The 26,940-nt window shown below is 58.4% G+C and overlaps 1 protein-coding gene across 2 annotated transcripts in view; it reads right to left on the bottom strand.

The window, feature by feature from the left end:
• ZFPM1 (zinc finger protein, FOG family member 1) overlaps nucleotides 1–26,940 on the bottom strand; it is a 71,855-nt gene that overhangs the window by 18,429 nt on the left and 26,486 nt on the right. For both annotated transcript variants that reach the window (XM_079759437.1, XM_079759438.1), the window contains exons 2-3: nucleotides 24,203–24,331; nucleotides 21,693–21,818 (exon numbers count right to left, since the gene is read on the bottom strand). In XM_079759437.1, the coding sequence (XP_079615563.1) occupies nucleotides 21,693–21,818; nucleotides 24,203–24,331 (255 nt within the window). The remainder of the gene's footprint in view (nucleotides 1–21,692; nucleotides 21,819–24,202; nucleotides 24,332–26,940) is intronic.

Below are 26,940 nucleotides of genomic sequence, written 5' to 3'. Positions count from 1 at the left end.
GATCCCCAATACTTCCTGCCTCCTTGGGTGGTATGAGGATTGAATGAGTTAATCCACCTAGCATGCTTAGCACAGTGCCTGGTGGGCCTCCGCAAAGCCAGAATCTGCACCTGGGTGGTGCTGAGGTCAGTTCCCTTTACTCCCTGGAGATGAGAGGTGACCCCAGAATGTGCTGCTCCCACACCATCCTCAGGACCTCTGCGCATTCTCTGGAAAATCTGGACCCTGACTCTTGCTGAGGTCCTTGTCTAGCCATGGCCTTGCTCATGGCCTGTCTCCTAGCTGAGGCTGTAAGGCTCCCAGGGGCCTGAGGCTCCCTGTGCCACCCTCTCTGGGCTCTGCCAGCTTGTGTGGCGTTGGCCATGACTCCATAGCATAGCTAGAGGAGTGGCATCCACTGTAGAGCTAGGATTCTGTTACGTTTACACAGACAGATGGACCTCAGCTGTGAGGCCCTACAATGGTCATTCCCACGGGGTGGCAACTTGGGTTTGTACAGGGTCTACATCAGGCTCCCAGGTTCAGCCCAGGCTTGCCACATGATCCATATGACCTGCGTAGTAGAATGAATGGTGGCCCCCAAGAGATATTTCCACTGGAACATGTGATTGTGCCCTACTTAGAAAAAGGGTCTTTGTAGATATAATCAAGTTAGGATCTCAAGATGAGACCATCATGGACCATCCAGTGGGCCCTAAACCAATGAAGAATCTATAATAATAAAAGCATAATATACTATTTAGACCGGACGTCCTTCCGGACGAAGCCGGGGCTGCGAGGCCGGGTCCCGGGTGCCTGCCGGTGGCTGGAGGGAAGCCGGTGTCGGCAGCTGGGGGAAGCAAGGCCTACTCTTGCACGAATTTCATGCATTGGGCCTCTAGTGTTCTTATAAGAGACACAGGAAAAAGATACAGAAGAGAGACTCGAGGAAAAAGACGGTGTGAAGACAGGCAGAGATGGAGTGATGTAGCCAGGAGGAAGCTGCACGCGGGCCCCAGGAGCTGGGAGAAGCAGGAAGGACCCTCCCCTGGAGCCTCTAGATGGAGTGAGGCCCTGCTAACACCTGGATTCGGGACTTCAGGCTCCAGAACTGTGAGAGAGTAAATTTCTGATGTTTTAAGCCACCAAGGCTGTACAAATTTGTCAGGGGTGCCCTTGGATAATCACACCTGGACGTTACCCCCCTCCCTGCCTCAGTGTCCTCACTGGACAAGGGGATGGTGGTGGCCATGTCCTCGGATGGCAGCGCCTCTCCTCCCTCAGCTGCACAACCTCTGCTCAGAAGGCCAGGCCACCTTATGCCTCAGGTGCCATACAGGCTGCCTGCGCCCACGGAGGCCTCACGTGGCCTGGCCTGGTCCCCGAGCAAGCGCTGCTGTGGCGGCCCCACTTCCTGGAGCCCCGATTGGGCAGGCTGTGGCCTTAATGGGCCCGATTATCAGATAACTGCCGGCCTAATGGCAGAGATAACGTGTAAATATGCCAGGAGGCCTGGCTAAAACGTTCCAACTGGGTCCTTGTCTTCCCCAGGGCAGATAAGATGGCAGGAGACCAGGGCGAGGCCGAGGAGGCCGGCGCCCCTTTATCTGCCCCGCAACGAGGGGGGGGGGCAGTGGGTGGCTCTGTCACTTTGTGGCCTGCCCACAAGGGTCTGAGTCTTCTGCCAAACCACCTAGGATGCGTGGGTGGGTGTGTGAGGGAGAGATGGGGGAATGAAGAGGCGGTCTAGAGCTGAGCTCACTGGGCACTCATTTGTCCATCCATGCATTTGTCCAGCTACCCGACAGGTCCATGTGCTGCTTCTGAGGCTGGCAGGGAGCCAACCATGGGCTGAGTCTGTGTGCACTGCCCACTCAGGGGAGTGGAATCCAGGGGGAAGCATCCAGAATCCTAATGCAATGGCTTACCCCTATCCCGACAACCAGATATGCACTAAGCCACACAGGGGTTGGCCCGCACTTGGACCTCTTAGCAGGGCTGCCCACTTGTTCCTCTGGACACTAGTTTTCCTGCTGGGGCCACAGACAGGGCAGGCACAGTGGCCATGACTCCGTTTTCACATATTTTCTTTTCTGTGTGCAGAATGTTGGTAGGAGTCGTTCCTGGCCTTGTTGGAGCCCCATGAGGAGATAATACCTTCCATCTGGGGCTGGTGCCCACCTTCCCGTGGGAGGAGGAATCAGAATTCAACTCAGTCTTCCCATGTGTGGGCCAAGACTTGGGGACATGGAGCGGGAGGAAGGCAGCTGGCTCTGGTCACTCCCTGAGCAACAGAAAGAGTGGGGCAGCCCCAGACCTCCCAGTCTGCCCCTGCTTGTCCCTTTCCAGAACCTTGGCTCTGGCTTGCCCCCCACCTGCTCACACAGGCACCCGCAGGCAAACGGCCATGCTCCCTAATCGGAGCCCCACGGCTGGCGGGCCGAGCCTCCCAGATAACAGCGCTTCCCACGGCAGCGGCTCCATCTCCTGGGTATCATGCATTGCCAGAGAGGGCTGGCTCCTGATAAAGGCGGCCGTTCTGCAGGCCTGGGGACAGAACCCACCAGCCAGGGTTTGCTGGGGGCTGGTCAGGGCCTGGGTAAGGTGGGGAGGCCGGGGGACTGAGGGACTTGGGCTGGGTATTGGCCATGATCATATGACAACCCACCCCACCTCCTTGGTCCAGGGGAGGCCATTTCAGGTGCCCCCTGTGGGTGGATGCAGGGCCATGGTAGGTGCCCGGCTTGGTGAGGGGAACATGGCTGGATTTAAGCCCCAGCTTACCCAGGACCCTTGTCCCAGCGTACAACCTGTGCAGCTGTCTATGGTGACCCTAGTGATGTTCAACACCTGTCTGCTCAGATAACCTATTTCCAGCTTCCAGTTCCTGCCCAAACCCTCCCATGGCAAACGGGGTCAAGCAAGTGTCAAAGCCCAGTTAGCACCTAGCAGAGACGCTTTCCCAACCAGAAGTAAAATGACATCAGAAAAGTGGGGGGTTGGGGGGAGGTGGGACCATTACTCATGGCAGACTGGGGATCTCATGGGGGCTCAGTTCAAGGCTGAGAATGAGTGGAAGCAGAAATTAGTGAGGGCGAGGGGCTCAGGGGTGGGGATGTGGAGTTAGGGGTGACAGCTGACAGGGAGAGTGACAGGCAGGAAGATGCAGCTATTTTTAAACAGCCTCGGTAAGAGCTGGAGGACCCAGACAGTGGTAGCCGTGCAGATGGCCAGTTCTCAAGCACACTGATAGGAAACCCGGGGCCCAGGGAGGCCCAGGAGCACCCAAGCCACACTGCGAGCTCAGGCTAAAGGTGGGACGAACCCAGGTCTCCGGACTTGTGGCTTAGTGCTTACTCAGTCACAAAACCCCATGTGGGCACCGGGGGCAAGGACAAAGAAGGCTCAGCGCCTGCCCTCGAGGGCTCCCAGGAAACACAGGTGAGATCGCTAATGGTGGGTCAGTCAAGGTAGGCTTCCAGGTGGAAGTGTCCAGAAGCCTCCTGTGGCCCATATCTCTGTTTCCTCCTCCCCAACTCCAGAGCAGCTGAGGCAAGAGAGGCACAGAGAGATGCCAGCTCCAGTCAGGTACTGGCCAACTCTTCCTATTCTAGCTACCCTGGTCCCTCAGCTGGAGAGTGAGGGCGATGTCATTTGGCCCCAAGAAGTCGCAATCTGCACACGATTTCTGGCCATTTGTTGAGTCTTAGCCAAGGGCCTGACACAATCTACGGGGATTTCTCCTAGCCACAATGAACTTATTCCCCAGTCTACAGAGCAGGAGAGTGAGGTTCAGAGAGGTTAAGCAACCAGCCCAAGGTACACAGTAAATAGGTGGGATTTGAATTAGAGCCCAGCCATGGTCATGGCGAGGCCTCAATACCCTTTTCTGGGCCGAAGCAGGAGGTGATAGAGAAAACAGGATAGGGAGGCTGTTGGAGAGGAGGTGGGGGGTACAGTGGGCCAGCTCTGAGCTCCCCTGTCCAGTGGCTGATTTCTTGCTCTGTCCTCAGTTTCCCCATTTGCAGATGGCCTCCTCAGGCGGTGGGGCAGGCCCTGCTGCCTGGGTGGCTCCCCCACCCCCATGGGTGTCAGGCCATCACTATAGGCACAGCATCAGGACAAAGACTAATTTATTCTGGCAAACAACCCCACACATGTTATTTCCAGAACAAACATGCAGCACAGGATTCAATTTCACCCCCAAGCATCTGTGAGGAACCAGATGAGAAAATTCAGGTTTTGCATATTTATATGATTTACATGTCTGTTTAGGTCTCAAAACCCTCCAACGGCATCCCAAGGGGATAGTGAAGGGAGCAGGGCTGAGTGTTGCCACCCAGGCCAAGACAGGACCCACTCCTGGGAGCCTGGTGGAGGGGGTGGCTGAGTAAGAGACTTGGGGTCTGGAATCAACAGGCTGGGGCCAGGGCCTGCCTCTGCTCACCTCTTGCTGAGCCTCAGTTTTCGTGCTGCGTTGGCGGCTGTGTGAGTAGAGGCCAACATGTTAATAGATGTGGGCAGCACTGCTTTCCTCCCCTGGGATCCCAGGAGGGCTGGGGCCCAGCCCAGGCCTGCCACTGAGTTGCTGCTCTCAGCCTTGTCCCCAGCTCTGTCCCACCCTGGAGCCGGTGGTGACCTCCCTCAACAACATGAATAACAAGCCAGTGAGAAGGTCCCACTCTTCCCACTTCATGCCGCAGAGGGGGTCCAGAGAACCTGAGCAACTCCCTCAGGGTTGCACAGCAGGTACCCACCCAGACCAGCCTGAGCTCCTTTCTGACAGAAGATCCAGGGCTCTAAGCTGGAACATCTGGAGAGCCCACTGTGCCCAGCCTCCCAGGCCTCAGTTTCCCTGACCAAAGGCCTCAGCAGGCTGGCTTGCAACTCTGACTTGGGGCGGCTCTGTAGGCTTGCTGGAGTGTCCACGAGCTTGGGGGCTGCTGCCTCCTGTACCCTGCTGGCTGGCTCCTCCTTTATGCTAATGGCTGGTGGACTCCAGAGCGCAGAGTCCAACCATTGGGCATTCTCCGCCCTGAATGGTGGGCTGTGGGATCAGCATGTGGGTGCTCACTTTGGGGTCACTGCCAGCACCCACTTATCTAATCAGCCCCATCACTCCCACCCGGCCCCACCCTGTGGCTCCTGTGGGCCAGCTGGCCCTGGCTTTGTTGGGGAGCGGCCCTATCTCAGGGATCATGCTGTTTGCCTTTGATAAAAGTCATAGAAAAGAGAGAGAAAAAGGAGCAAGAGGGAGAGAGGGAGGGAGAGGGCAAGAGGGGGGAAATTCCAGGGTAAGCGGGCCCCCGGTCTTCCTGATGGGGTTCTAAAAGTTTTCCTGGGTGTGGGCCCAGAGTTGGGCTGGCTTGGAGATTGTGTGGGCCCTGAGAGTGTGTGTTTCCAACACATCCTGTACGACCATGGAAACCAGACCCAGAGAGGGCAAGAGACTCTTTAAGGCCACACAGCAGATCATGGCTGTCCCCTCTACTGGCTGGCACAAGCTCTCTTGCAATGATATGTCCTGCAGACCTGTTCACTCACACACCTGCTCAGCACCTCCCACCAGAGACACACCTCAGTGCCCCCGCCCCCCATGATCTGGAACACTGGCGACTGTGTCCATTTTACTGAGGGGGCTGTGACTTGTCCAAGGTCACCAGCTCCAAAATCCAGCCCCTTTCCTGTTCTCAGTTCAACCCTCCTGACTGGGAAAGCCATGAGCTGAATGGTAGCTGAAGCCCTAGAACAGGGGTTGGCAAACGGCGGCTCGCGAGCCACATGCGGCTCTTTGGCGCCTTGAGTGTGGCTCTTCCACAAAATACCATGGCCTGGGCAAGTCTATTTTGAAGAAGTAGCGTTAGAAGAAGTTTAAGTTTAAAAAATTTGGCTCTCAAAAGAAATTTCAATCGTTGTACTGTTGATATTTGGCTCTGTTGACTAATGAGTTTGCCGACCACTGCCCTAGAAGGACAGAAACAAGGACAAAGAGTGGAGGCTGAGCGGCTCCTCCTCCGGCCCCATGTGGCCATCACCATCCAGCGTCTGTCTTCTCTGCGGCTTTAGCAATTGACCTTGGTTCTGGAACCTGTGTTTGTATCCTGCTACTGCCATCTCCCAGCTGGACAGGTCACTCCCCTCCCGGCACCGTTTCCTCTTGTGTGAAATGGGTACAAGGGCACATTAATTGCAGGGTGAAATGGCATAATGAATATGGTACATGAAGGACGGGGCCTGCACAGTCAGTGCCCGATGAGCATTCACAGAGCACGGCCTGCAAGCAGGCAGTGGGGTCCAGCTGGGCCAAGCTGCAGTCCCTGCAAATTCTTGGCCAGGCTCTCTTCCCTTCTGCTCTGTGCCTGCTGGGAGGGGAAGGTTTGTTCTGCATGGATGCTGTGGCCCTGCTCACGTGTGACCCTCCTGTATGACCTGGCTGGAGGGGGCAAATCCGGGCCTGGGCAGAAATGGCAGGGGAAGGCTAATCCCCATCAGCTTCTTGGAGTATCCCACCTGCTGGGCCCCAAATGTTGGCCCCTGTTCTTGCTTCCCATTTAAGGAAGGGGCAACAAGGCCCAGCGGAGGCGGAGCCTGGCTCAGGGTTCCCATGTGGAACTGGGAACAGGCTGAGGCAGATCCTTGCACTGGGGCATGAGGAGGGCCATGGGGTGAGGTCACAGTGCACTATGGACGGCCAGCTGTTCCCAGGAGGCCCACTCTTGCTGCCAGTCCTCCCCTAGGCCTGCACATCTGCAGGAGCTATGCAGCCTTTCCCATTTGGGCTGGTTTCTCCAGGCTTGGGACAGTAGCAAGACTCCCAGCTGGGACTGCTGACAGGCTTGCTGCTGACCTTTTCATACCCTCCAGGGCACAAAAAAGGCTATCATGCCCACCCAGCCTGGGGCCTCAGGACCTGGAGACCCCGAGCTATAGGTTGCCAGCCAGCCCACCTGAATGTCACATCAGGAAACAAAAAGGAGCAGAGCTTGATTTCAGCCCTGGCTCTGTCACCAGTGGCTACAGCACCTATGGATAGATCCTGCCCCATCTGAAGACCTCCAGTTCCCATCTATGAATTATGGGGACACAGTGCTGAGAGGACATATCTGAAAGAGCTTTTGGGGAAAAGCAGTGGGGTCCCTTTCTCCTGCTCTCTGCCAGTCCAAGGAAGTAAGGCCAGGGTCTGGGAGATGGTGCCAGAGGAGCTGGGGACTGTGAGCTGAGGGCGTGAATAGAAATGGAGGCCCCTCCCCACTAAACAACAACAACAACAACAAAAATGGGGGACTGTTGTCATCATCCTACATAATAAAAGCCTAATATGCTAAGTGTCCGGTAGTCTGTTCAACCAATCAAAGCGTAATATGATTGGTTGAACCGCTCGCTATGATGTGCACTGACCACTGGGGGCAGATGCTCTGACCAGTAGGTTAGCTTGCTGCTGGGGTCCGGCTGATCAGGACTGAGTGAGATGGGCTGGACACAACCTGGAGCCCTCCCAGGGTCCCTCCCCATCTGGCCTACCTCCTGTGTTCCTCCTCGGTCCCAATCGTGTACTGGTGGGGTCCCTCGGCCTGGCCTGTGCCCTCTCGCAATCCGGGACCCCTCGGGGGATGTTGGAGAGCCAGTTTTGGCCTGATCCTGCAGGCCAGGCCGAGGGACCCCACTGGTGCATGAATTTGTGCACTGGGCCTCTAGTTTAAAAATAAGAGCACATACAATCTGGGACTTCTGGCCTCAAGGGAGATATAAGATGCCCTAGCAGAGCCAGGAACCATTTGAGCTCAATGCCGGCTGCTGCCCCTCAGACAGTGACCAGCTCCCCTGAGATGATTCCTCAATCCCTACGCTTACCCCTATTTTGGCCTCAGACCAAAGGGCCACACTTCCATCAGATCATTTCTGTGTTATTTAATGCTATTGAGTGCCCAGCACTGGAGATGTGGATGGGACTATAACCAAGACCAATGCCCACTCCACCAATAGAGAACATTCCTGGGAACCTCCCAACTTCCCCGCACAGGGCCTCCTGGGTGTCCCCCACCTGGTGCCACCATCGCCTGGGGAAGTCTCCAGCTTCTCTGCCCACTGTGGCCCCTGCTGGCCTTTGGGCATGGATATGGGTGCCCAGCCTCTGCTAGCACCCAGCCACCCTAGTGCTCAGGCTAGTACAGTGTGCAGAGCCCGAGTCCTCCCTGGAGGGGGGTTTCCCTCTCATCCAGGTCAGAGCTTTTCAAAGGGCTTCAAGCCCAGAACCTTCCTTCTTGAGAAGTTTCTCACAGATCCTGTGCTCACAGTAGCTGGTTGCAGGGGCAAAATGGACCCTGAGGCCTCATCTTGACCTTCTTCTGGGGGGACACACCTGCCAGGAGAACCACGGCAGCCTGCCCGGGCCACTGCACCTGCCCGAGACTCTCTTTCCACTGGACCTGGGCTGAATGCCCGCCCACTGGGCAAAGCGCCATCTCTTGAATAGCCCTTTCTTGAACCGCCCTCTCCTGTCAAGCTCTGCACGGCGGCTGGACAACGTGGGGTGGGTTGAGATGAGGCACAGCCGGCAGGTGACGTTACTGGGAACTAACGGCAGAGGGGGCTGGCAGGACGACACTGTGGCCGGCTCCAACGTGGGCCAGCGGGTGCAGGCACAGTGACTCGGGGAGTGGGGCGCTCCAGGGCCTCGGTGCCCAGTTACCTTGTGCATGAGCAGGGGTGATGCCCTTGGCCATCGACCCCAGCATTGCGGAGTTGACCCTTATATTTTATTAGCTGTCTCTCCACTAGAATGTTAGCCCCTTGGGCTGGGGTTGCCAACAGCTGTGTCCTGATGGCCCCAATACCGCTGGGGACCTAGCGAGCGTCCGTGTCTAGAGGACAGTGAAAGGAGGCGGAACTGGAGCTGGACCTTCCAGTCTAATCAACAAGCATAGGCCTGGGAGCTGGGGCAGCTGGTCCTGCTGAGCCTGAGAGGGGCCCCGTGCTGGCCTGTCCTCTGCTTCTGTTCTCACCGCCCAGCATTTCACCTCCTGACCCTGGGGAGGGCCTAGTTGCTCTGGGCTTCCTCACAGGGCTGGCTCTCAGGCTGCCCACCCCCAAAGAGGTGGTGGGGCAAGGAGGGGGACTGCCGAGACCGGAGTCCACCAGGGATCAGCCTTGCCAGCCAGCCAGGTGAGGGACAAGCAGGGAGGGCAGCCTCAGGTGCTGGAGCCCCTGGCCCTACCCCCGCCCCACCGCCAGCTGGTGCCTGTGAACTTCTCTCCCTATCACTGGAACATCACTGGGGATTATTGATTTTTTGATATAGAACAACAGCCCATCTTTATCGGGCTGAACCCTGGCCCCGGCTAATGGTGGAGCTGGGACCGCCTGGGAACAGCCAGAGAGCAGGGTGGGGCCCCACTGCTCACCTGGGACCTGCAGGGGCCCCTTCACCACTATCAGGCCCAGAGACCTATCCTGGTAAGGGGGTGGCCCTAGGGAAAGGGGTGTCTGTGGGGCTGGGATTTGGCAAGGCCTTGGCGGTCATCTTGACTGGGCCCCAGGTGGGTAGGAAGGGCTGCAGGGGGGGGCCTCACTCAGTCCCAGAAGTGCCCTTTCTGAGGCCCTGTGGGCAGCTCAGAGTCTGGGGGAGGGTGTGGTGGGTGACTGCCTAGAGATCTGGCTCCTTGGGGTGGGATGTGTCTCAGATGCTCTGCCCGCTCCAGGCACAGCCAAGCGGACCAGCTTGACTGGCAGGAGCTGCCATGGGGTAGGCAGTGGGTCTGAGACTCCTTAGGGGCCCGTGTGCTGGGCCCAGGATGCTGCCCTGCCCTCGCTGCGTTTTCCTTTCTGCTCCCCGCTTTGGATGGAGCCTCCCCTTGGCCCCATGAAGCCTAAGAACCACAGCTTCCTGGGTGCCTCCAAGCTCCAGGACTCCTGGTCTCTCCCGCCTTCTTAAAAAACTAACTGTCCTGGTCCCTGGGCCTCAATCTTCTCACCTGCGAAGTGGGCGGCGGAAGCCTCTCCAGCCCCTGGTACTTGGTCTTAGGAGACCCTGAGGCTTGAGCACTGGGGTCGGGGTCCCTGGCTTTCCGGGCCCTGCCTCGTCCTGTAGGCAGGCTGGAAGCAGGATGTGTGATAAGGTAAAGAAAATACCTCCTGTGCAAACAGCTTATCTGGCCCCTATCAGCCTGGGCGTCCTGGCCCCTGGCCCCTGTTTTTCCAGAGGCTGACGCCACAGAGAGGGCCCTTCCTTCTTTCCAGCCTCCGACTCACCGCCTCTCAGCCCCCAGCCTGGCCAGTCCACTCTGCTCCCTGAGCTAGGCTGGGGCATGGTCCTCACAGGGCCCCGTCTCTCTGCTGTAAATGTGTAGGGGGGTGGGGGGTGGGCATGAGCGTGAGTGAGGGTCTGGGCAGAGGCTGGTGGTCACAAGGGTGAAGGGAAGGCCTGCGGCTACTGCTGAGCCCCTCGCCTTGTCCTGCCTGGGGGGCAGCAGTGGGCATCGAGCCAACACACTCGAGAATATCATGACACGACCACTGCCTATGCAGGGTGAGCCCCGCAGGGACTACAAAGACCCTTCCAGAAAAGGCAACAGTCCCTGAGCACCCGCTGACACTTTATGAGCACCAAGCACCTCCCATCTGCTCTGCCCACAAAGGAGGCGCTTACACATGGGGAGGGAGGCTGAGGTCTACAGGGAGGGCTCTGGTTTGCCCACACCCCACGGCAATAACTGGGGCACTGGCCCCTTGCCCCACAGTCCCCTAGGGACAACCCAGCATGAAGCCGAGTCCCGGAAATTGTTAAAGCCCCATCTTGTGAAAGCCGTGCGTGTTTACTGCACTATGTAAAACCAGCAGACACCTGCTTTCATGGTACTGATCAACTCAGTCCTTAAACCTCCCCCCTCTGGCCGCCGCCCCCCCCATCCCCCCGCAGTGCCATAGGGACTGGTATTACCCCCTTTATAGACTAAGAGACTGGGGATCAGAGAGGACCTGGCCACAGAGTGAGGCAGGTGACTGAGTTCACACCCAGGCCCCAGAACCTGTCCAATGCTATGTCCTTCTTCATGCCCTTGGGGGGGGGGGCGGGGCAGGGAGAACAATGACTAGGACAAGGCAGGGCTGGGGAAGAGAGGCAAGGAGGTTTGGAGTACAGAGAGCCTTGCCCTGTACACAGCAGGCACAGGTTGGTCCCCACCCCAGACATAGCTCAGGAACTCTTGGGGCTCCCCACTGGGCCCATCCAGCTGAGCCCACAGCCAGGCTCCACTGGGGTTCCCTGTCTGGGGGAACGGTGCTTGCTCTCACCTCCACTCCTTTGCTCCTGCCAAGATGATTGCGTGTGTCCTCTGAGACCCAGCAAGGCCCCCGGGGGTGGGACAGGTAGAATTTTGGCAGGACCAGGAAAGCTCAGGGGCCGGGGAAGGGGAGGGGTGCTGTTGGGACTGCCCCAGGTCAGCCCCAGATCGGCTTGTTGTCCTGCCCATGGCCTTCAGCACTGGGCACGTCTGACCCACTGTGTGCATGTAGAGAAGTGCACACACTGGCCGAGCAGTGGGGATGTCTGTGCAGAATTTGCTTCTTTTAGAATAATTTCTCCCTCTTCTTGTAGAAATTCTGCAGGCCAGCAATAAATAAATAAATAAATAAATAAATAAATAAATAAATAAATAAAATAAGCGGCTCGCTATCTTCAACATGGAGTGATGGCTATCCTCGCCACCCTATGCCTGTCCACGCCGAGATTATTTTTCTGGGATAAATTCCTAGAAGCTGAACTGCTGAGTCAAGGCAAGAACACCACAGCACCGTGCAGGATCCAGCCTGGGCACCTCGGTGTGCGAGTGCTTTTTTGGGAAGGGGGTAGGTCTCCAGAGTCCACCGCACCCAGCGGCTCCAGGAGCAGAGGGAGTCTTGGTGACAGACAGGGACACTGAGGCTCAGGGAAGCTGAAGGAACAGCCCAGGAGGCCGAGGGCGCTCAGGGGTCCTGTGAGGGATGGGGCTGAGGATGGGTGGGACGCAGGAGTCTGTCTGGGGGGGCAAAGGCGGGTTCTGAGGGGGAGGGGGGAGAGGCTGAGGCAGGCAGAGCCCCCTCCCCGCGACGACACATAATAAGCCCCGGAGATAGCATCGTGCCTCATTTCAGGCCCTGCTCGGCCCTTTCGGGCAGGATATGACCAGCCCTCGAGCCGATGGCGGCCCCTTTGTCCCATCTCCCGGGATTGATCTTATCGGCTACATCCACCGCTGCCGTAATGGAAAAACACAGCGAGGAAATCAAAAGTTACGCACAGAGATAGAGGAGTAATAAATAAATAAATAAGGAGCCCCGCTCATCTGGCAGGGGGAGGGGCTCTCCGAGAACAAAGTGTTAAATCACGTGGGGGGAGGGCTGGCAGGCCTGTGGGGTCAGTGGGGGCCCGGTTCCCATCCTGGGTCTGAGAGGAACACTGCAGCTTGTCCAGCCTCAGTTTCCTTCTGTCGAGAGGGTGTGGTCAAAGAGCCCACTCCTGGGACTGAGGGAGATCCCGTGACAAATGGTGCCTGGCACGAGGGCAGTGCTGCCTACGACTGACGGCAGGTTGCCTCTGGCTCTCTCCTGGGCAATGAGAGCCAGCTGGTACAGGGGAGGGACCTGCCTGCCGGTGCCCCTGACACGCCCCCGCTGAGGCTACATAGCTCCAGGGAGAGCCCGACACCATGCCCTGGGGACTGCACAGCCCTGGGCATGCTTGGAGAGAGCCACCACGTTGCACATGCTGCCTTCCTGCTGCCCTGCCCTGCCCGGGCCTATCCCAGCCCTCCTGGCATCCCCAGACAGCCTGAACAGCCTGTCCTCACCCCACAGAGGAGAAGCTTGAGTAGGGACCCAAAGGCCCCCCGTGAGACAGGTGACAGTTGGAAGCCAGGTCTGCCCTGGTGCCTTGTGGGAGTCATGCCAGCAAGGGGTGATGGGACAGTCACATTACTGGTGACAGGAACAGTGCTAGTGACAGTGAGAGTACCTCTATGAGTACCGGTGTTAGTGACAGCAATAGCGCTAGCAACAGCAGCACTGACCGTGACAATACTAGTCCCAACAACAGTGACAGTGCTAGGGAGAGTGGCAGCGTGAGTACTGGTGCCAGGAGGAGGGACCGTGCCAGCACTAGCATAGGCACTGACAAAGGAACAGCAATAGCCGTGCCAGTAATGGCCATCCCTGCCATCCCTTGGGGTCCTCTGTGTGTATCTGGGGCCATTTTACCAGGAGGCTCAGAGAAGTGAGCTGATGCACCCCAGGCACCATGGCCAGGCTGTGGTGGTCTGATTTTGGGCCCTGGAGGAGGGCAGGTGGACTTGCACCATAGTGATGCTTGGGAGGGGCAGGCCAGGCAAAGGCTGATGCCTAGACACACGGCCAACCGGCTGGGTGGGCTGGCTGAGGCAGGAAGCCGGCGGGAGGGCGGAGGAGGAAGCCGGGCTTGATTAGCACCCGCGGCCGAGATAGGCTGCCCTGGCCACAGATAGGCGCTCCCGGAAGGCCGGTGAGGTCAGCGGGCAGCATGGGCAGGCAGCCAGGCCTGGGCCCCCCCAGACGCCGGGACAGCCGAGGACCCGGGCCATAGCCACCCTCTTCACCGGGTCCCTTGTTGCTCACTCACCCTCCACCCACACAGTGTCTGCACCCTCTTTGGAGGGGCTCTGGGAGCCCCTGAGAACCAACTGGAGCTGGGCCGGGAGAGAGTGGGCTAGGGCCTCTCTCGGGGAGGTGGACTTCAGGCTCAGCTCTCTCAATCGTCCAGTCGTGGCGCTGGGGCAGCCGCCTAACCTCTCTGGGCCTCAGTTTCCACCTCTGAGGAAGTCCGGCATCTGACACCAAATTTCAGTCTCAGCTTTTTCATGGGTCTTCCATGTTCACCCTGACCCCCTACAGTCCTTTCCCCACATGGCAACCAGCCCAGCCATCAGCCCTTGCCTGTTCCTGCTGTCCTTGTATCCCCGCAGGTGCCCCTGTGTGCAGAATCTCTGTGGGGCAGTTTCCCTGGGATCCTCTGAGCTCTTTGTGCAAACCTCTGAGGGTCAGGGGCAGCTCACCCCAGCCCCCTAACCACCCTCTATTCCTGTCCACATTCCCTGCTTAGCCTGCGCCCCTTGATGACTGCTCTCTGTGCTACTGGCTGCAGCTCTTAGAGGGCAGTGGCTGGTCTGTTTTGTTCATGCTACACCCCCAGTGTCTACAACAGGGGCTGACACACAGTAGGCACTCAATAAATAAAGGTACTAGCGAGTGAGTGAATGGGGATAAGCTCCTACAGAAGAGTTGGATGGGAGTCTTACCAAAGAGCTGCCCACTGATAGCCTGCCCCTCCCAGATGTTCTGACCTCCCCCCAAAACCTGTGACCCCAAGGCCCACGTGCCTTTGTTGTGGGCAGAGGTTGGAGTCAGGACAGGCCAAGGAGCAGCTGCCTGGCAGGGCTGATGTGGGTGCCAGGTGGTTAGCTCCTCTGCATGAGGAACTGCTGAACACAGTGAGGGGACTACCCAGGGCTGAGGGGGGTCAACAGCCTGGGCATAGGGGGAGCCATGGCCATCTCTGTGCCACAGCACCCCAGTTAGAGGCCATGGGCTCATAGTCCCACTTCAGCCCTGTCCTGGGGGTCCCGCCCACAGGGCCTTGTTCAGAGAGGTGGGCAGTTCTGAGTTTTGGTGGTGGACGCAGGCTAAGGGTTCAGGCCCTACCCTGGCTTGGGGACCGATGCTCTGGGGAGGGGTCATGGAAAGAGCTTGGGGTCTGGGGGGGCGGGCAGCCTAGGTGTCCATCAGCCAGCCAGTCACCCTCAGCTTGTGCTGGCCAAAGCCTGTGACCTCTGAACTCCGTTTCCAAGACAACCATTACAGATAGGGCCCCCGTGCTCTGAGCTCACCTCCTCATCCCTGCACTCCAGACCCAGCCAAGAGCACTCCTGCCTCAGATCTCCTGCCTGCACTGTGCTCTCTGCCCGGTACACTGTCCCCCGACAGCAGCTGGTTCCCCTCACTCTTGTGGTCTTTGCTCAAACATGGGCTCAGCAACACCTACTCGGGCTACCCAATTCAGAATTGCTCCCCTTCTTTCTTTTATTCCAGAGCCTCAGCCCCTGGAACACGTGACATTTTTACGTCTCTGTCTCCCTGACTAGACCATCAGCTCCCTGGGCCCCTGGACTCTGTCGGCACCAAGCAGGAGCTTAATACACAAGTGTTTGTTGAATGAATAAACTACCGCCTTCCCTTCCCTTGCCCACTCCTGGGTTGCAGATCCCATGCTGCTCCTGTTTGATGGACTCTGCTGGCACCTGCAACGTGCCTGGCCCTGTAGGTGCTCGGGGAAACACCTGGGAAGAAAGGATGGCCAACTGCGGGGACACACAGACTGCTCCCCAGGTTTTCGCTCCATTTCCCTGAGTCTCAGTTTGCTCAGCTATGAAGTGGGAGGTCAGGGCCATGTAGAGCCCGCTGGGTGATCCTAGGGAACACGTGCCTCTGGGGCACCTGGTGTGCACCCCCTTCCCTGGGACATCCAGAAAGACTCAGCCGCTGAATCTGGTCTCTGGAGCTGACTCCAGCTTGACCCCTGACATCAGCCATCATCCCCCCCCTCCATGGCCCTCCCCTATCTGTTAATCTAAGACAAATAGGCCTATCAGGCTGCCATGCCAGGCCCGGTGATAAAGCAAAATAGCTGAAATGATTTTTCCCACCCACACATGCCGAGCTGGCGGGAGGGGACTTGTGGCGGGCAGTATCGGCCCATCTCCTGGGCTGTCCATCAGGACAGGCCGTCCTGCCTCAGCCGCCTGCCCGCCCACTGCCCGATAACAAACCTTGAGGTTTGCATAGAAACTCCAGGCAACAAGATTAGTCAGCCGAGCTCGGCCCAGATAGTCGGCCCTACGCCCTCGCTCACCCTCCAGGGCGAGGTTTCCCAGCTTCCAGCAGGCCCCTGGGTCCCTGCGGGTGGGGGAACCAGGCTCCAATCCCCCCCCCCCCCCGCCCTCCCAGCAGGAAATGGCTGACAGATGCCTCCTCCAGCCCCTCACAGCAGGCGCTTCCCACCCTATTCACCATATGGCAGCTGACCAAATGCCCCACTTAAAACCCTGCAGCCCCCCACTTTATAGCCAAGAAAATGGAGGCGTCTCCCCACAGTCCATGGCATTGAGCCCATGCATGCCCCATCCTACCTCTCCCCACCCCCACTCCAGCCTCTAATGCCTGAGCCACACGCACACTTCAAACCTCAGGACCTGTTCATGCTAGCTCCTCACTTGAACACTCGCCCCACTCCAATTTGTCCTTTAGGCCTTGGCTTGGGGGTTAGGGGTAAGGTGCTGACCTGGCACTGACCATCTGGCTGTTCCCTCTGCCGACCTGCAGTGTTGTGGGAACATGGCCAGCCTGCCCATCATTCCCTCCAGGGCTGGGGATGGAGCTGGGGACAAAGAAGGTGACACTGATGTTTGGGCCATTGGGTTTATTTTTTAAACAGTGGTCACCAGGAAAGAGCTCCAGGTCCTGAGAATTGATGGGTAAAGGGGACCTCACTTCTGGGGCCCTGACCACACAGCCAGGGATGGAGGGGTGGAGGCAGGGCACTGAAACGAAGCCTAGAGATACTTCCTACCAAACAGGCGCAGCCTCTCAGATGCCAGCTCCCTGCCCACTGTGAGCTGGATGACCTTGGCCATGCCACTGCATCTTGCCAGGCCTCAGTTTCCCTAATTGTAAAGTGGTGCTCACCAGGTCCTGAGCACACACGCGGCCACACTGTGCTCCATATTCCTTCTCTTGGCTGGTGTGGGTCCTCATCCCCGCTCCATGCCCCTCTCTCTTGAAACTGGGCTGCCCCAGACAGGGGTTTTGAGGCCTAGGAAAGTCCACCTCAGTTTCAGCTCTAGGGAACCCCAGCCCACTCCCCCACCAAAAGCCCTGGATTTTGGGGGAGCAGAACCAACTCACCCCTGGAGTCAGGGGCGACAGACTATGGCCCTTGTGGGGACTGTTTGCTACCCAGTCTGGGGCTCAGGGCAGGTTGCTGCCAAGTGTCGATGAGTGAAAGGTGGTGGCAGGTGGTCCCCAGCTCTGCGCCCCCTCGCTTCCTGCTCCAGCTCAACCTCTTCCTACCAAGTGCCCGCCTGTGCCCTCGTGATAAAGCCAGGCTGTGGCCCAGCAATCAGTCTCGCACAGGAGGCTGCCCACTGCCCACGGGCCTCTCACCCGTCAGTGGTCCTCTCACCTTGTATCCTGGCCCCCACCCTCCCAAGGCTCTGCCCAATCGGCTTTATTTTGTAAACAGTGGTCACCAGGAAAGAATTCCAGGCCCTGAGACCTTAGGGGGGAAAGGAACCCTGTTCCTGGGGCCCTGATCACACAGGCAGGCCACAGGCTGGGTGCCCTGACCACTAAATGTGCCCCTGGCCGCCGCCTTCCTTCCTAAGCCTGTGAAGCCCGGGCTGTCCTCATGGTCATGCCCAGCTCTGCAGTGACATCGCAGTGTGGCCTCTAGGATGTCCCCGGGTTGGGGGGGAGCCCTAGAGGCCTCCTGGTTCCCCTCCTGCTCCCCAGTGAGTACAGCACCCACGGTGATCAGCCCTACACTCAGCATCCAGGGCATCCGGATCACCCTGCCTCCAAACAGGCGGCCGGAGAGCTAGACAGTGACTGTGCCCTTTGGTGTCCCCTCTGTGCTGGGCAGAGAGGGTGGGAGGGGAGGGAGGGTGGGAGGTCAGAGGAGTGAAGCCTTCTCTGGCCACCCCAGGGGGGCAAGTCACCCTCCCTCTGCTGGCCGAGGGGCTACTCGTTGGGAAGGGACCCTAGAGGGCTACCAAGGGGAGGGGACCCCAAACACTGCAGCTGCTCCCTTCATCAGTCTCCTCGTGATCTGCCAGGCAGGCCCAGGCCATGCTGACTGCCATTAGTCAGAAGCTTGGACAGAACCATGAGGGATGCTCCCTACACAGATGGGAGCCTCAGGGCTCTCAGTCCTAATGGGGGTGCTTGTCTGTCTGACCTGCTTTTTCCCGATGTTAAGTGGAGAGGTGGAGGGGAGGGCACAGGACACAGAGAGGGACATGGGGTGGGAGGAGCCATCCCCTGAGGAGCAGGGAGCGCTGGGCCAGCGGAGCAAAGGCAGTGGCAGCTGCCCTTCCAGACAGGATTTGGGGATTATAGATTTTAGCTTGTAGCTATTTGCATATCAGAATTTTAAACAGTCAGCCCCTCTAGCAAACAAGGTCACTTCAAAGATAAAACTCCTGAGCTCTCCCTCTTCCTGTTGCCTGCCCCCTTCCCTTTGAGCTGGGCTGAAGGCTCAGCTCCCATCCCCACCTCCTTTCCTTTGGGACCTGACCCTACCCACTGGTCCCTCCCCATTCCTCCTCCTCTCCTCAGGCCCTAGGGCCTCCTTGCTGGGCTTTGGTCCTACCTCTGAGCCTTTGCATGGGCTGAGCCCTCGCCTGGCACCCGCCCCTCCCACGCTCTCAGACCTCCTGCCCTGTTGGGCCCTTCAGGGTCACACACTCCCCAGGACTGCTCACAGTTGGTGCTGCTTGAGCCCCGGGAGGTGAACATCTCTGGCACAACTACCATTCCCCCAGCATTCACTCCGCGCACCTCTGCCCTGGCCCTCACGCACCCCAGGGGGCTCGGAGGAGGAGGTGACATCCTAGAGGACACACTGTGATGTCACTGCAGAGCTGGGCCTCAAACCCAGTCTGGACCTGGGCTCTGACAGACAGCACATCCGGCTCTGGTGCAGTGGGGGCGCCTTGGGTGAGGGATGGGCAATGGCATCTGTGGGGCCAAGACGAACACCACCCACAGGGGAGTGAAAGGGGCTTCTCCCTGCTCCACGGGTGCACGGCTTGGCTGGCCCCAGGAGTGGAGTTCGGGTTGTGCCGGATCGTGGCTTCTCCCTGAACCCAGGCGGCCGGGGCAAGGTAACAGCCCTCAGGGTGAAGCCGAGGCGAAGCGCTCACTGCACCAGGCATGGCGCTCTCCTCACAGCTCCCTCAAGGGGCCGGCACTCTCCTCAGCTCTGTTGGACACATGAGGAAACTGAGGTCCAGAGAGGACAAGCGACCTGCATGTGTGTGCATGCTCCGTGAAGACTGTGCTCACAGCAAAGTTTGGACCCAGGCCAGGCAGGCTGACTTGGGGCCTGTGCTCCTGCTCTCAGGACATCTTGAGGGTCCCACTGGAAGCAGTAACACCTGAGAACCAAGCCACCAGCAGCTGACACAGTTCAGACCTTCCGAAAATGAAAACAAACACCCGGAACATCTCCCCAGCCTGCTTTTGGAGCTCTGGAGTCACCAGGTCTCAGCCAGTGGTAGGAGGAAGCCAGGGTAGGGCACTAACGGGGCCTGGAGACGATGGGGTGGGAGAGTAGGATGGTCACCGGCAGGCCCCGGGACCTGCACTCCAGGGCTTACCGAGCCCTTGCACACCCAGGACCGCACTGTACATGCAGTGTGTGTGGAGGGCCTCCTGGGAGGAGAGGCCTCCCTTCTGCCCAGCGCCATGTGGGTGCCTCCTGGGGGTTCTCTTGGCCGTCTGCTTGGGCCCTGACCACTGGAGGCAGGGCAACTGCGCTGAACCCACCGTGCAGCTGCAGAGAGGGACACTGAGGCCCGGCCTCTCTCTCGGGCTGCTGCCACCTGGGTCCTGACCAGCAGATGGCAGCCAGAAAGGTGAGAGGGGGCAGCCAGAATGGGCTGCAGAACGTTTGCCGAACTCTGGGCCCTGTGAGGTGGCCAGCTCCCACCCTCATGCAGGCCAGATGGGAAACTGAGGCTCGGGCCCAGGCACTGGCCCAAGGCCAGGCAGTGTACGGTGCACTGTGGTCCAAGCTGCCACCCCCATCCCAGAGGGGATAGATGGGTGGTGCCCCCAAGCCTGCCTCATGAGCTGCTGGTGAGGAGAGGGGCTATAGTTTTCCTCACACCTGGGGTCAGGGGATTAGCTGCTGGCCAGGGATTAAAAAAATAGGGAGAGAGAGAGACAGGGAGAGAGAGATGCTCACACATGACAGGCAGAGGGGCTCAGAGGGACAGAGAACAAGAGAGAGGGCCTTAAACGTGCAAAGAGTGCCAGGACTTGCCCATGAAGATGGCCAGGCACTGGCTGCACCCTACCCTGCAGGCGGTCACTGCTGGGCAGTGCCCTCGGGGACACCAACCCAGCTGGGCCCCGATGAAGCCCTGCCGCCCCATTGCTGGCACGGGTGGCCCCTGTGAGATAAGAGCCCACTGGGCCTCTCTGGCTTCCCTGGGCGGGCGATAAGTGTGGCTGCTTGGGGTCTGATAGGGGGCAGCCACCGCGGCGGTTGGCCAGTGGCCACTTATCAGCCCATCGCTGCCCATTTCATATCTGTGGGAGCTGATAGGGAGTCCCCTGGCCCCCAAGGATGCAAATAGTGTAGGAAGCTCCTGGGGTACTCCGGCCCTGGCCTGGGGTCAGGTTCTGATCTCTAGGGGCTTATGTTTCTATGTGAAATGGGCTGATGATATTACCCTGCAGGGTGGACAGGACCGCGTGGGTGATCACTCAAGCTGGAGCTCACACATCCATAGCCGACTCCGGAGCCAGTTGGTGGGTCCAAACCAATGGCTCTGCCACTTCGCAGCTGGTGACCTTGGACAATCCCCTTGGTCACTTGGTGCCCCTCTGCTCCGGCGAAGACTTCCCTGACCCCCTCCCCCCCACCCCCATCAAGGTGAGGCCCTCACCATGTACCTTCTTCCCACTGGTCGGTCATGAACCTCACTTGTATTATTATGCCTGTGTGTGTGCATGCTCCCTGAAGACTGTGCTCACGGATTCTGGCACATAACAGGTGTTCCATAAATGCTTGCTGCATCACGCATGTGCCTGGCATGAGTAGTCTCCCTTCCATCTTTCCAGTCACCAAGGACCACACCCTGCCTCCTCCTCCCCAGCTCCCACTAACAGCCCTCCATGGCAAGCTGTACCTGCGCCTGGAGATGCAGCCCTGCCAAGTCCTCCCACATGTCACCCCGTGTCCCTGAACCAAAGAACCATGGAGACAACCAGCATTCTTCCTTCTCTTCACAAATGAGTGGAACTGGGGGTGGTGGTGGGGGTGAGCGGGCAGAAAGAATACATTTGGTGGGACTTCCAAGGTCAGAATTTCAGCTGCAAATTGGAGGGCGTGTGATTGGCGGCCCAAAACCACCCTCAAAGACATTCCCTGTGGTCCAGGACCAGGCAGTTTGCAGCTACCTCCCACCTCCCGGGTGCCCGCAGCCACCTCTGGGGCAGGGTCGGGGCAGGCTACCCTGCACAGGCCTGAGCACCTGTACAGATCTAAATCCCCAGCCCAGGTGGAAGGCCATCCACATGCCCCTCCACCCCCTGCCCTGGCTGTTTCCGCCTCCTCGGATGTCTTTCCCTGCCTTCATCACCTGCTCCTCTTTCCCCTCCTAGGAATCCACTTTGGTCTGCCAGGCCTGGGATTCAGCTCTGAGCATCGGCACAGCTCGGTGCTGGCCTCCAGCGATACCACTGGCCCCACAGGCAGGCTGGACTTTGGAACAGGCCTGGGCCGGTGGGTTGCCACCAACCTCTCCAGCCAGCAGGCCAGGCCTGTCCCACGTGAGCCGTCAAGAGTGCTCAGCTCCAGGACTCCCAGAAGGCTGGGCCTGGGGCCACCCAATGCTGCTGGACATGACCGCAGGCATGGTTACCTGGCCCGCTCCACGAGCTGCTGGCCTCCTCCTCCAGACTCGTCTCTGGCTCCTGCCCCTCCATCTCCTTGGAGCCTTCAGGGGATATGGGGTGCGGTGTTGGCGGTGGTGGGAGGGGGTTAGCTTCTGCAGAGAGGAAAACACCATCAGGCCCCACCAAGCTCTGGGTACCAAGTTGCCTGACCTCTTGACCCATCCTTGGTGGCCAGGAAGGACACCGAGGCCCAGGTAAGCATGTGCCTAAGGTCACCCACCCCTAGACTTGCTCTAATTGGGGAGGATCAGGCACCTCAGTTTTTCCCCTTGGCCTTTAAAACCCCTCATTCCCTTCATTAATTGTAGCAATAATAATTGCTATTCCAGCTGCTGTTAATAATTAGAGTGCAGGATGCCCTACTGGGCACGCCCAGGCCAGGGGCACACATGTGGGCTCCGCCTTCCCTGTCTCCTCCACAGGCAGCTGGGGGCCTCTCCAGCAGGCCCTGCACCCAATTCCAGCCCAAAGGGCATATTTGCCTTCCCTGCTGGCCTGATAACTACCTCAGCCCCCAATCGATGAGCTCCCATAAAAGCCCCCCCCTTGGTGACGTCACTCGCCCAGCAGATTATTAATACCCGAGATAAGGGCCATGATTAACATCAAATAAATCAATCACACAGTATAAAAGTCCTATTATTTTTGGCTATAAATCAACGTGGCTGGCATTTGAGCTCCAGCCACTGAGAGGGAGCCGGGCTGGGCCCGCCCGAGAGGCAGATATTGCTCCTGCTGCCTTATCTCGCCCATCACCGAGTTATCACCACGGCCTGTGCCAGGTGCAACCCCGGCTGTTTTTTCCAGCTCCTTCCCCACCCCACCCCCGTGCAGCCCCAGCTCCCACATCAGATAAGGGGCCCAGCACCCTAGGAAAGCCACCGGGTCAAAGTCCATAAGTAACCAGCCATTTGCCCTTTGGCAGATCAAGGCCCTTCGAGGCCTCCCATTAGTGCACAGCAGCTAATAATAATCGTGATGGTGAAAAGGGGCCCCTCACACACTCCCTCAGCCCCATCGGCCACCCCAAGGGGTTCACGCCCAGTTACAGATTCAGAAACAGGCTCAGGAAGGACAGGTGCATGGGCTGGGGACCAATGGGAGGGAAGGCTGGTTGTTCCATCAAGCAATGTGAGATGATGATGATGGTGGCAGAGATAACAATAATGAATCAGAACTGGTACCAGAGGCCAGGCTCCTGATCCCTTCACATGGCCGCACAGTCCCCAGTGAGCTGAGGGTGATGGGAGCCCCAGCCTTGGGCTCAAGTCCCGCTGGCCCCGCCTCCTCTCACTGCATAGCCCTGGTGACTCCAATGGGCCTGCTACTGGGAAAAGGGACACAGGGGACCAGGCTTGTTGGGCTCCTGAGCTTGTGGTGACCCCGATGCTCTGAGACTGGGAAATGCTGGGGGTGGGAGGGTCCACAGTGAGAAGGAACCTCCCTGTCAGAGACAAAGGTCTGTCTGGGATATCTGCCCGCCTCCTGCCCCTCCTCGGCTTCTGGCCGCCCCCCTCCCCTGCAGAGCTCTCCTGCTGTCTACTCTATATCTCTGTTCAATGTTGCCTCTCCGCTTCCCCCATCTCTCCTTCATTCCAGTCATGCCCACCCACTTACCACTCTCCCAAATGGCCAGTTTGTGGCTGATTCCTCCATCAGAATATGGCCTGGGGGTAACTCAGCCTGGGTGTGCATTCGTGGTATGAAACGGGAATGGGAGTAAAATCACCCTCAGGGCCATGGTGGAGGATCCAGGGAGGCAGAGGAGAGGGAGCTGGGCTCACAGCAGATGGCCCAGGCAGAGCCCCGCCCCCTCGTCCTCCCACTATTAGCCTTCCAGTCTGTTTCTTCTAGATCACAGGTCAGGTGCTGACCTCCCCCAACACCTCTGCTCAGTGAGGCCCCTCCTCCTAGGGGTCTCGGGGATGTCTGGGGGTACAGCTATCCTGAGCCAGCCTCCTGGTGTCAGGTTAATTCACCCCTGGGTGGAGGGCTGCCTCTCCTTCCAAAACTTATTCTCAGCTTGAGAAATGAGTCCCACCCTCCACTGGGGAAGCTGCCACCAGGAAGTCCCAAGAAGAGATTCTGGTGCCTGGGGTGGGATGGAGAACGGGTGGGGAGCCAGGGGGAATCAATGTGAATCCAGACTTGGGGATCAGATCCTTGATCAGGTGTGTAGGCTGTGCGACCCTGAGCAACTCGTTAACCTCTCTGGGCCTCATTCTCTCATCTATAAAATGGGTTACCCCCAGTTCCCTCCAGCCCCTGGGATCAAGCCCTTGGCTGGGAGCCACCCTGGCTTCTCCTCGCTCTATCAGGCACAGTTAGCCCACAAATACACCAAGTTCAACGCTACTTCACAGGTGTGGAAACCCAGAGGGACTGGCTCTCATGAAGCCACAAGCCAGAATGTGAAAAGGTGCTGGGTGGCTCAGAGTGCCAGACCCCAGCCTGCCATACCCATTGCCCGACTCACCTGGACTGGAAGGACTCAGGGGCTTGGGCTCCTCCTTGGCCTCGGCCTCAGGTGCTGCAGCCTCCGGCTCTGGGAGGCCGATGTCTGCGGCCTGAGCCTCCTCTCCAGCCTCCATGTCTCCGAGGGAACCTGCAGACACAGCCCAAGGGAAATCGTGAGGCTCTGCTCCCTCATGGTATGCCCCGGCCACTCCATGGAGTCAGAGGCCAGGAGGGGGCAGCCATCAGTGTGACTTGATGTGTGAACCTTAACCATATCAGCCCAACCCCTGCACCTAGGGGTCACTGGCCTTCCCGTTACATCTCACCTGCCCCACAGCCTCTACTGGCCCAGTGAACTGCTCTTGTCAGGACGATCGTCCCAGGCCCTCCCCTCTGCTCCAAATCAGGGTAGCAACTATGGGGACTCCTGTGGCTTAGGGAGCTCTGGGAGGCTACCTGATGGCCGTGGCCCTTCCTCGTCCCAGTCCCACAGGTATGCTCTTGAGGGATTTGCAGAGCCCCAGTGTGCGCCCACAGCTCCGGTGGGTAAACATCTCCTGGGCCTGGCACAGCTGTTCCCTCTGACCCAGACCCCTCCTCCGGGAAGCAGCCCACACTCAGGGTCCAGGTCTGGGAGCTTCCTGAGGGTGAGCCCCAGCATCCAGCACACAGGAGGTCTTAGAGAAGCCGATTCCAGAAATAAATAGCCGATGGGGCACAGGTGAACACACGGGTGTCTGCAGTCAACCTCTGGAGGCTAGGGCCCCCTAATTCCAATCCCCACCCTTCCCAGAGGCTCTTACAAGGGGAGCCCCATGGAGCCCACATTACAGGTGAGAAGGCAGATGGGAGTCCAGTTGACCTGACCCCAGACCAGCCCTGGGAGGGTGTCAAAGCTGGACCCGCTAGTGCCCCTGAGTGCAGGCCAGGTTGGCAACCTCTGCTCCGAGGTCAGACAGATGGTGCCGTACAGTGGGCAGAGGGAACAGTGGTGGACAGGTGCCCCTCCTTCTCCTGCTCACCAGATTGTCTAAGTCCCTTCTATCCCTGTCTCAGCCTGGGCCCCAGGACAGGTGCCGGAGTGGGGCCACCTCTGCCCAATTACAGCAGGTCCTTGAATAACAAGGATGAGATACTGTAGGAACCTAACTCCAGTTATATCTCCTAGCCTAGGGCAAATTTGGTTCGTTACACCTCAAGGAACTTAGAGTCACAGAACCTATAAATGACATTAAGTGAGAACTTACTGTACCTCCCCAAGCTCTTCCTCTGCAGCCACCTGCCCTGCCCCACCCACCAGTCACCAGGGAGATGACACTCATCATCCAGGTGTGGTGTGGGGGAGGATCCTGACTCAAACCCCAGCTATGGAATGGGGGGCAGGGAACAGGGGCTTTTGGTCCCAGGCTATTGAGCCTGAAGCATCCAGACCCTCCTGCTGCTGAGGAAAATGAGCAAGAAGCTGTGGCAACATCTGCAAATTCACATGTCCGAGGTTCCTGATGGAGAAGAACGGGGCTTGTTTTGACAGGAATGGAAAGCACTAGAAGGAGACCTGAGCGGGAAAGAATGGAATGACCACTTCTCAGGGGCCATCGAGCTCCCGTCCCCAGAGGCAGGCAAGCAGCAGCAGAGGGAGACTTGCTTGGGATTCACACCTCAGTGGCTGGTGGCTCCTGATCTTTTGTATGTCATGACCCCCCTGGGAATCCGGTCAAATCCAGTGCTTTCTCCCCAGAAAAACACAGAGAGGGGCTAAAATTTGTCCAGCTTTAGGGGCTTCTCACCGAATCACTCGTGTCCTCCTTGGTGCCCTTACTCTCCAGCTTTGCCAGGGTTTTCCAGGGGGTGAAAGAAGGTGGGTAGTTAGCTGACGGAGGGAGGCGGGGCCTGCTGATGCTTCAGATGCCTGCCCATCAAGTCACACTGTGCAACCAGCCAGCGTCCAACCCGGCCACAGAAACTGGCTCAAGGCAGCAGGACAGGGAGACCCATGAGGCTAGGATAGAATGTGGTGGCCGAGTTCCCAGGCTTACTTTCAAAACCTAGCAATTTACGTGGAGCAGGGAGGTGCAAGGCTGGTTTTCTCTCTGCATTTCAGGGCACCTCTCTGACCACAGGTGGGTGGTGGCCTGCTACAGTAGTGAAAACCGAGTTGTTGCTGGTGGGGCAGATGCCTTTCCTAACTTCCATGGACATCTGAGGGCAGACACTGTTCTAGAAAGCAGAGGTGCTGGGACCTCTGGATGCTGCGGGGACTTCCAGGCTGGCGGGGGAGATAGTCAAACAATAGACAGGCCCCAAACCGAAACAACAGAAAATGATAAGTGTGCTGTGAGGAAGGGAGTCAAATGAGAAAGACAGATGCTACCAGCAGATCTCAGGGGTTGATGTTGGTGCGAGGCCGACAGCTGAGGGCAAAGGAAGCGGCTTGTGCAAAGGCCCGGAATCCGGACAGGCCTCGATATGATATAGGAAGGAGGAGTGGGGAGTCAAGGCTAAGAGGAGAGTAGGGCTGACCTCCTCTTAGCCTAGAGACAGGGGTGGGGGGTGGGGGTGGGGCTGAGGGGAGGTAGATCCTAACCCTGAGGCACACAGAGGGTCCACACAGGGCAGCAGGCTCATTTCCCTACTGTAGTCCTCTGGACTTAGCTCTAGCCTCCCCAGGACACCTCAGAGCTATAATTACTCAGACCACACAGAACCAGCCCCAGGCTAAGCCTCTGTGCTCTCGTCAATGCGCCCACACAAGCAGGC

This window comes from Cnephaeus nilssonii, assembly GCF_951640355.1.
Source record: "Cnephaeus nilssonii genome assembly, chromosome: 20".
NCBI lineage: Eukaryota > Metazoa > Chordata > Mammalia > Chiroptera > Vespertilionidae > Cnephaeus > Cnephaeus nilssonii.
This window is presented reverse-complemented; position numbering and strand designations above follow the sequence as displayed.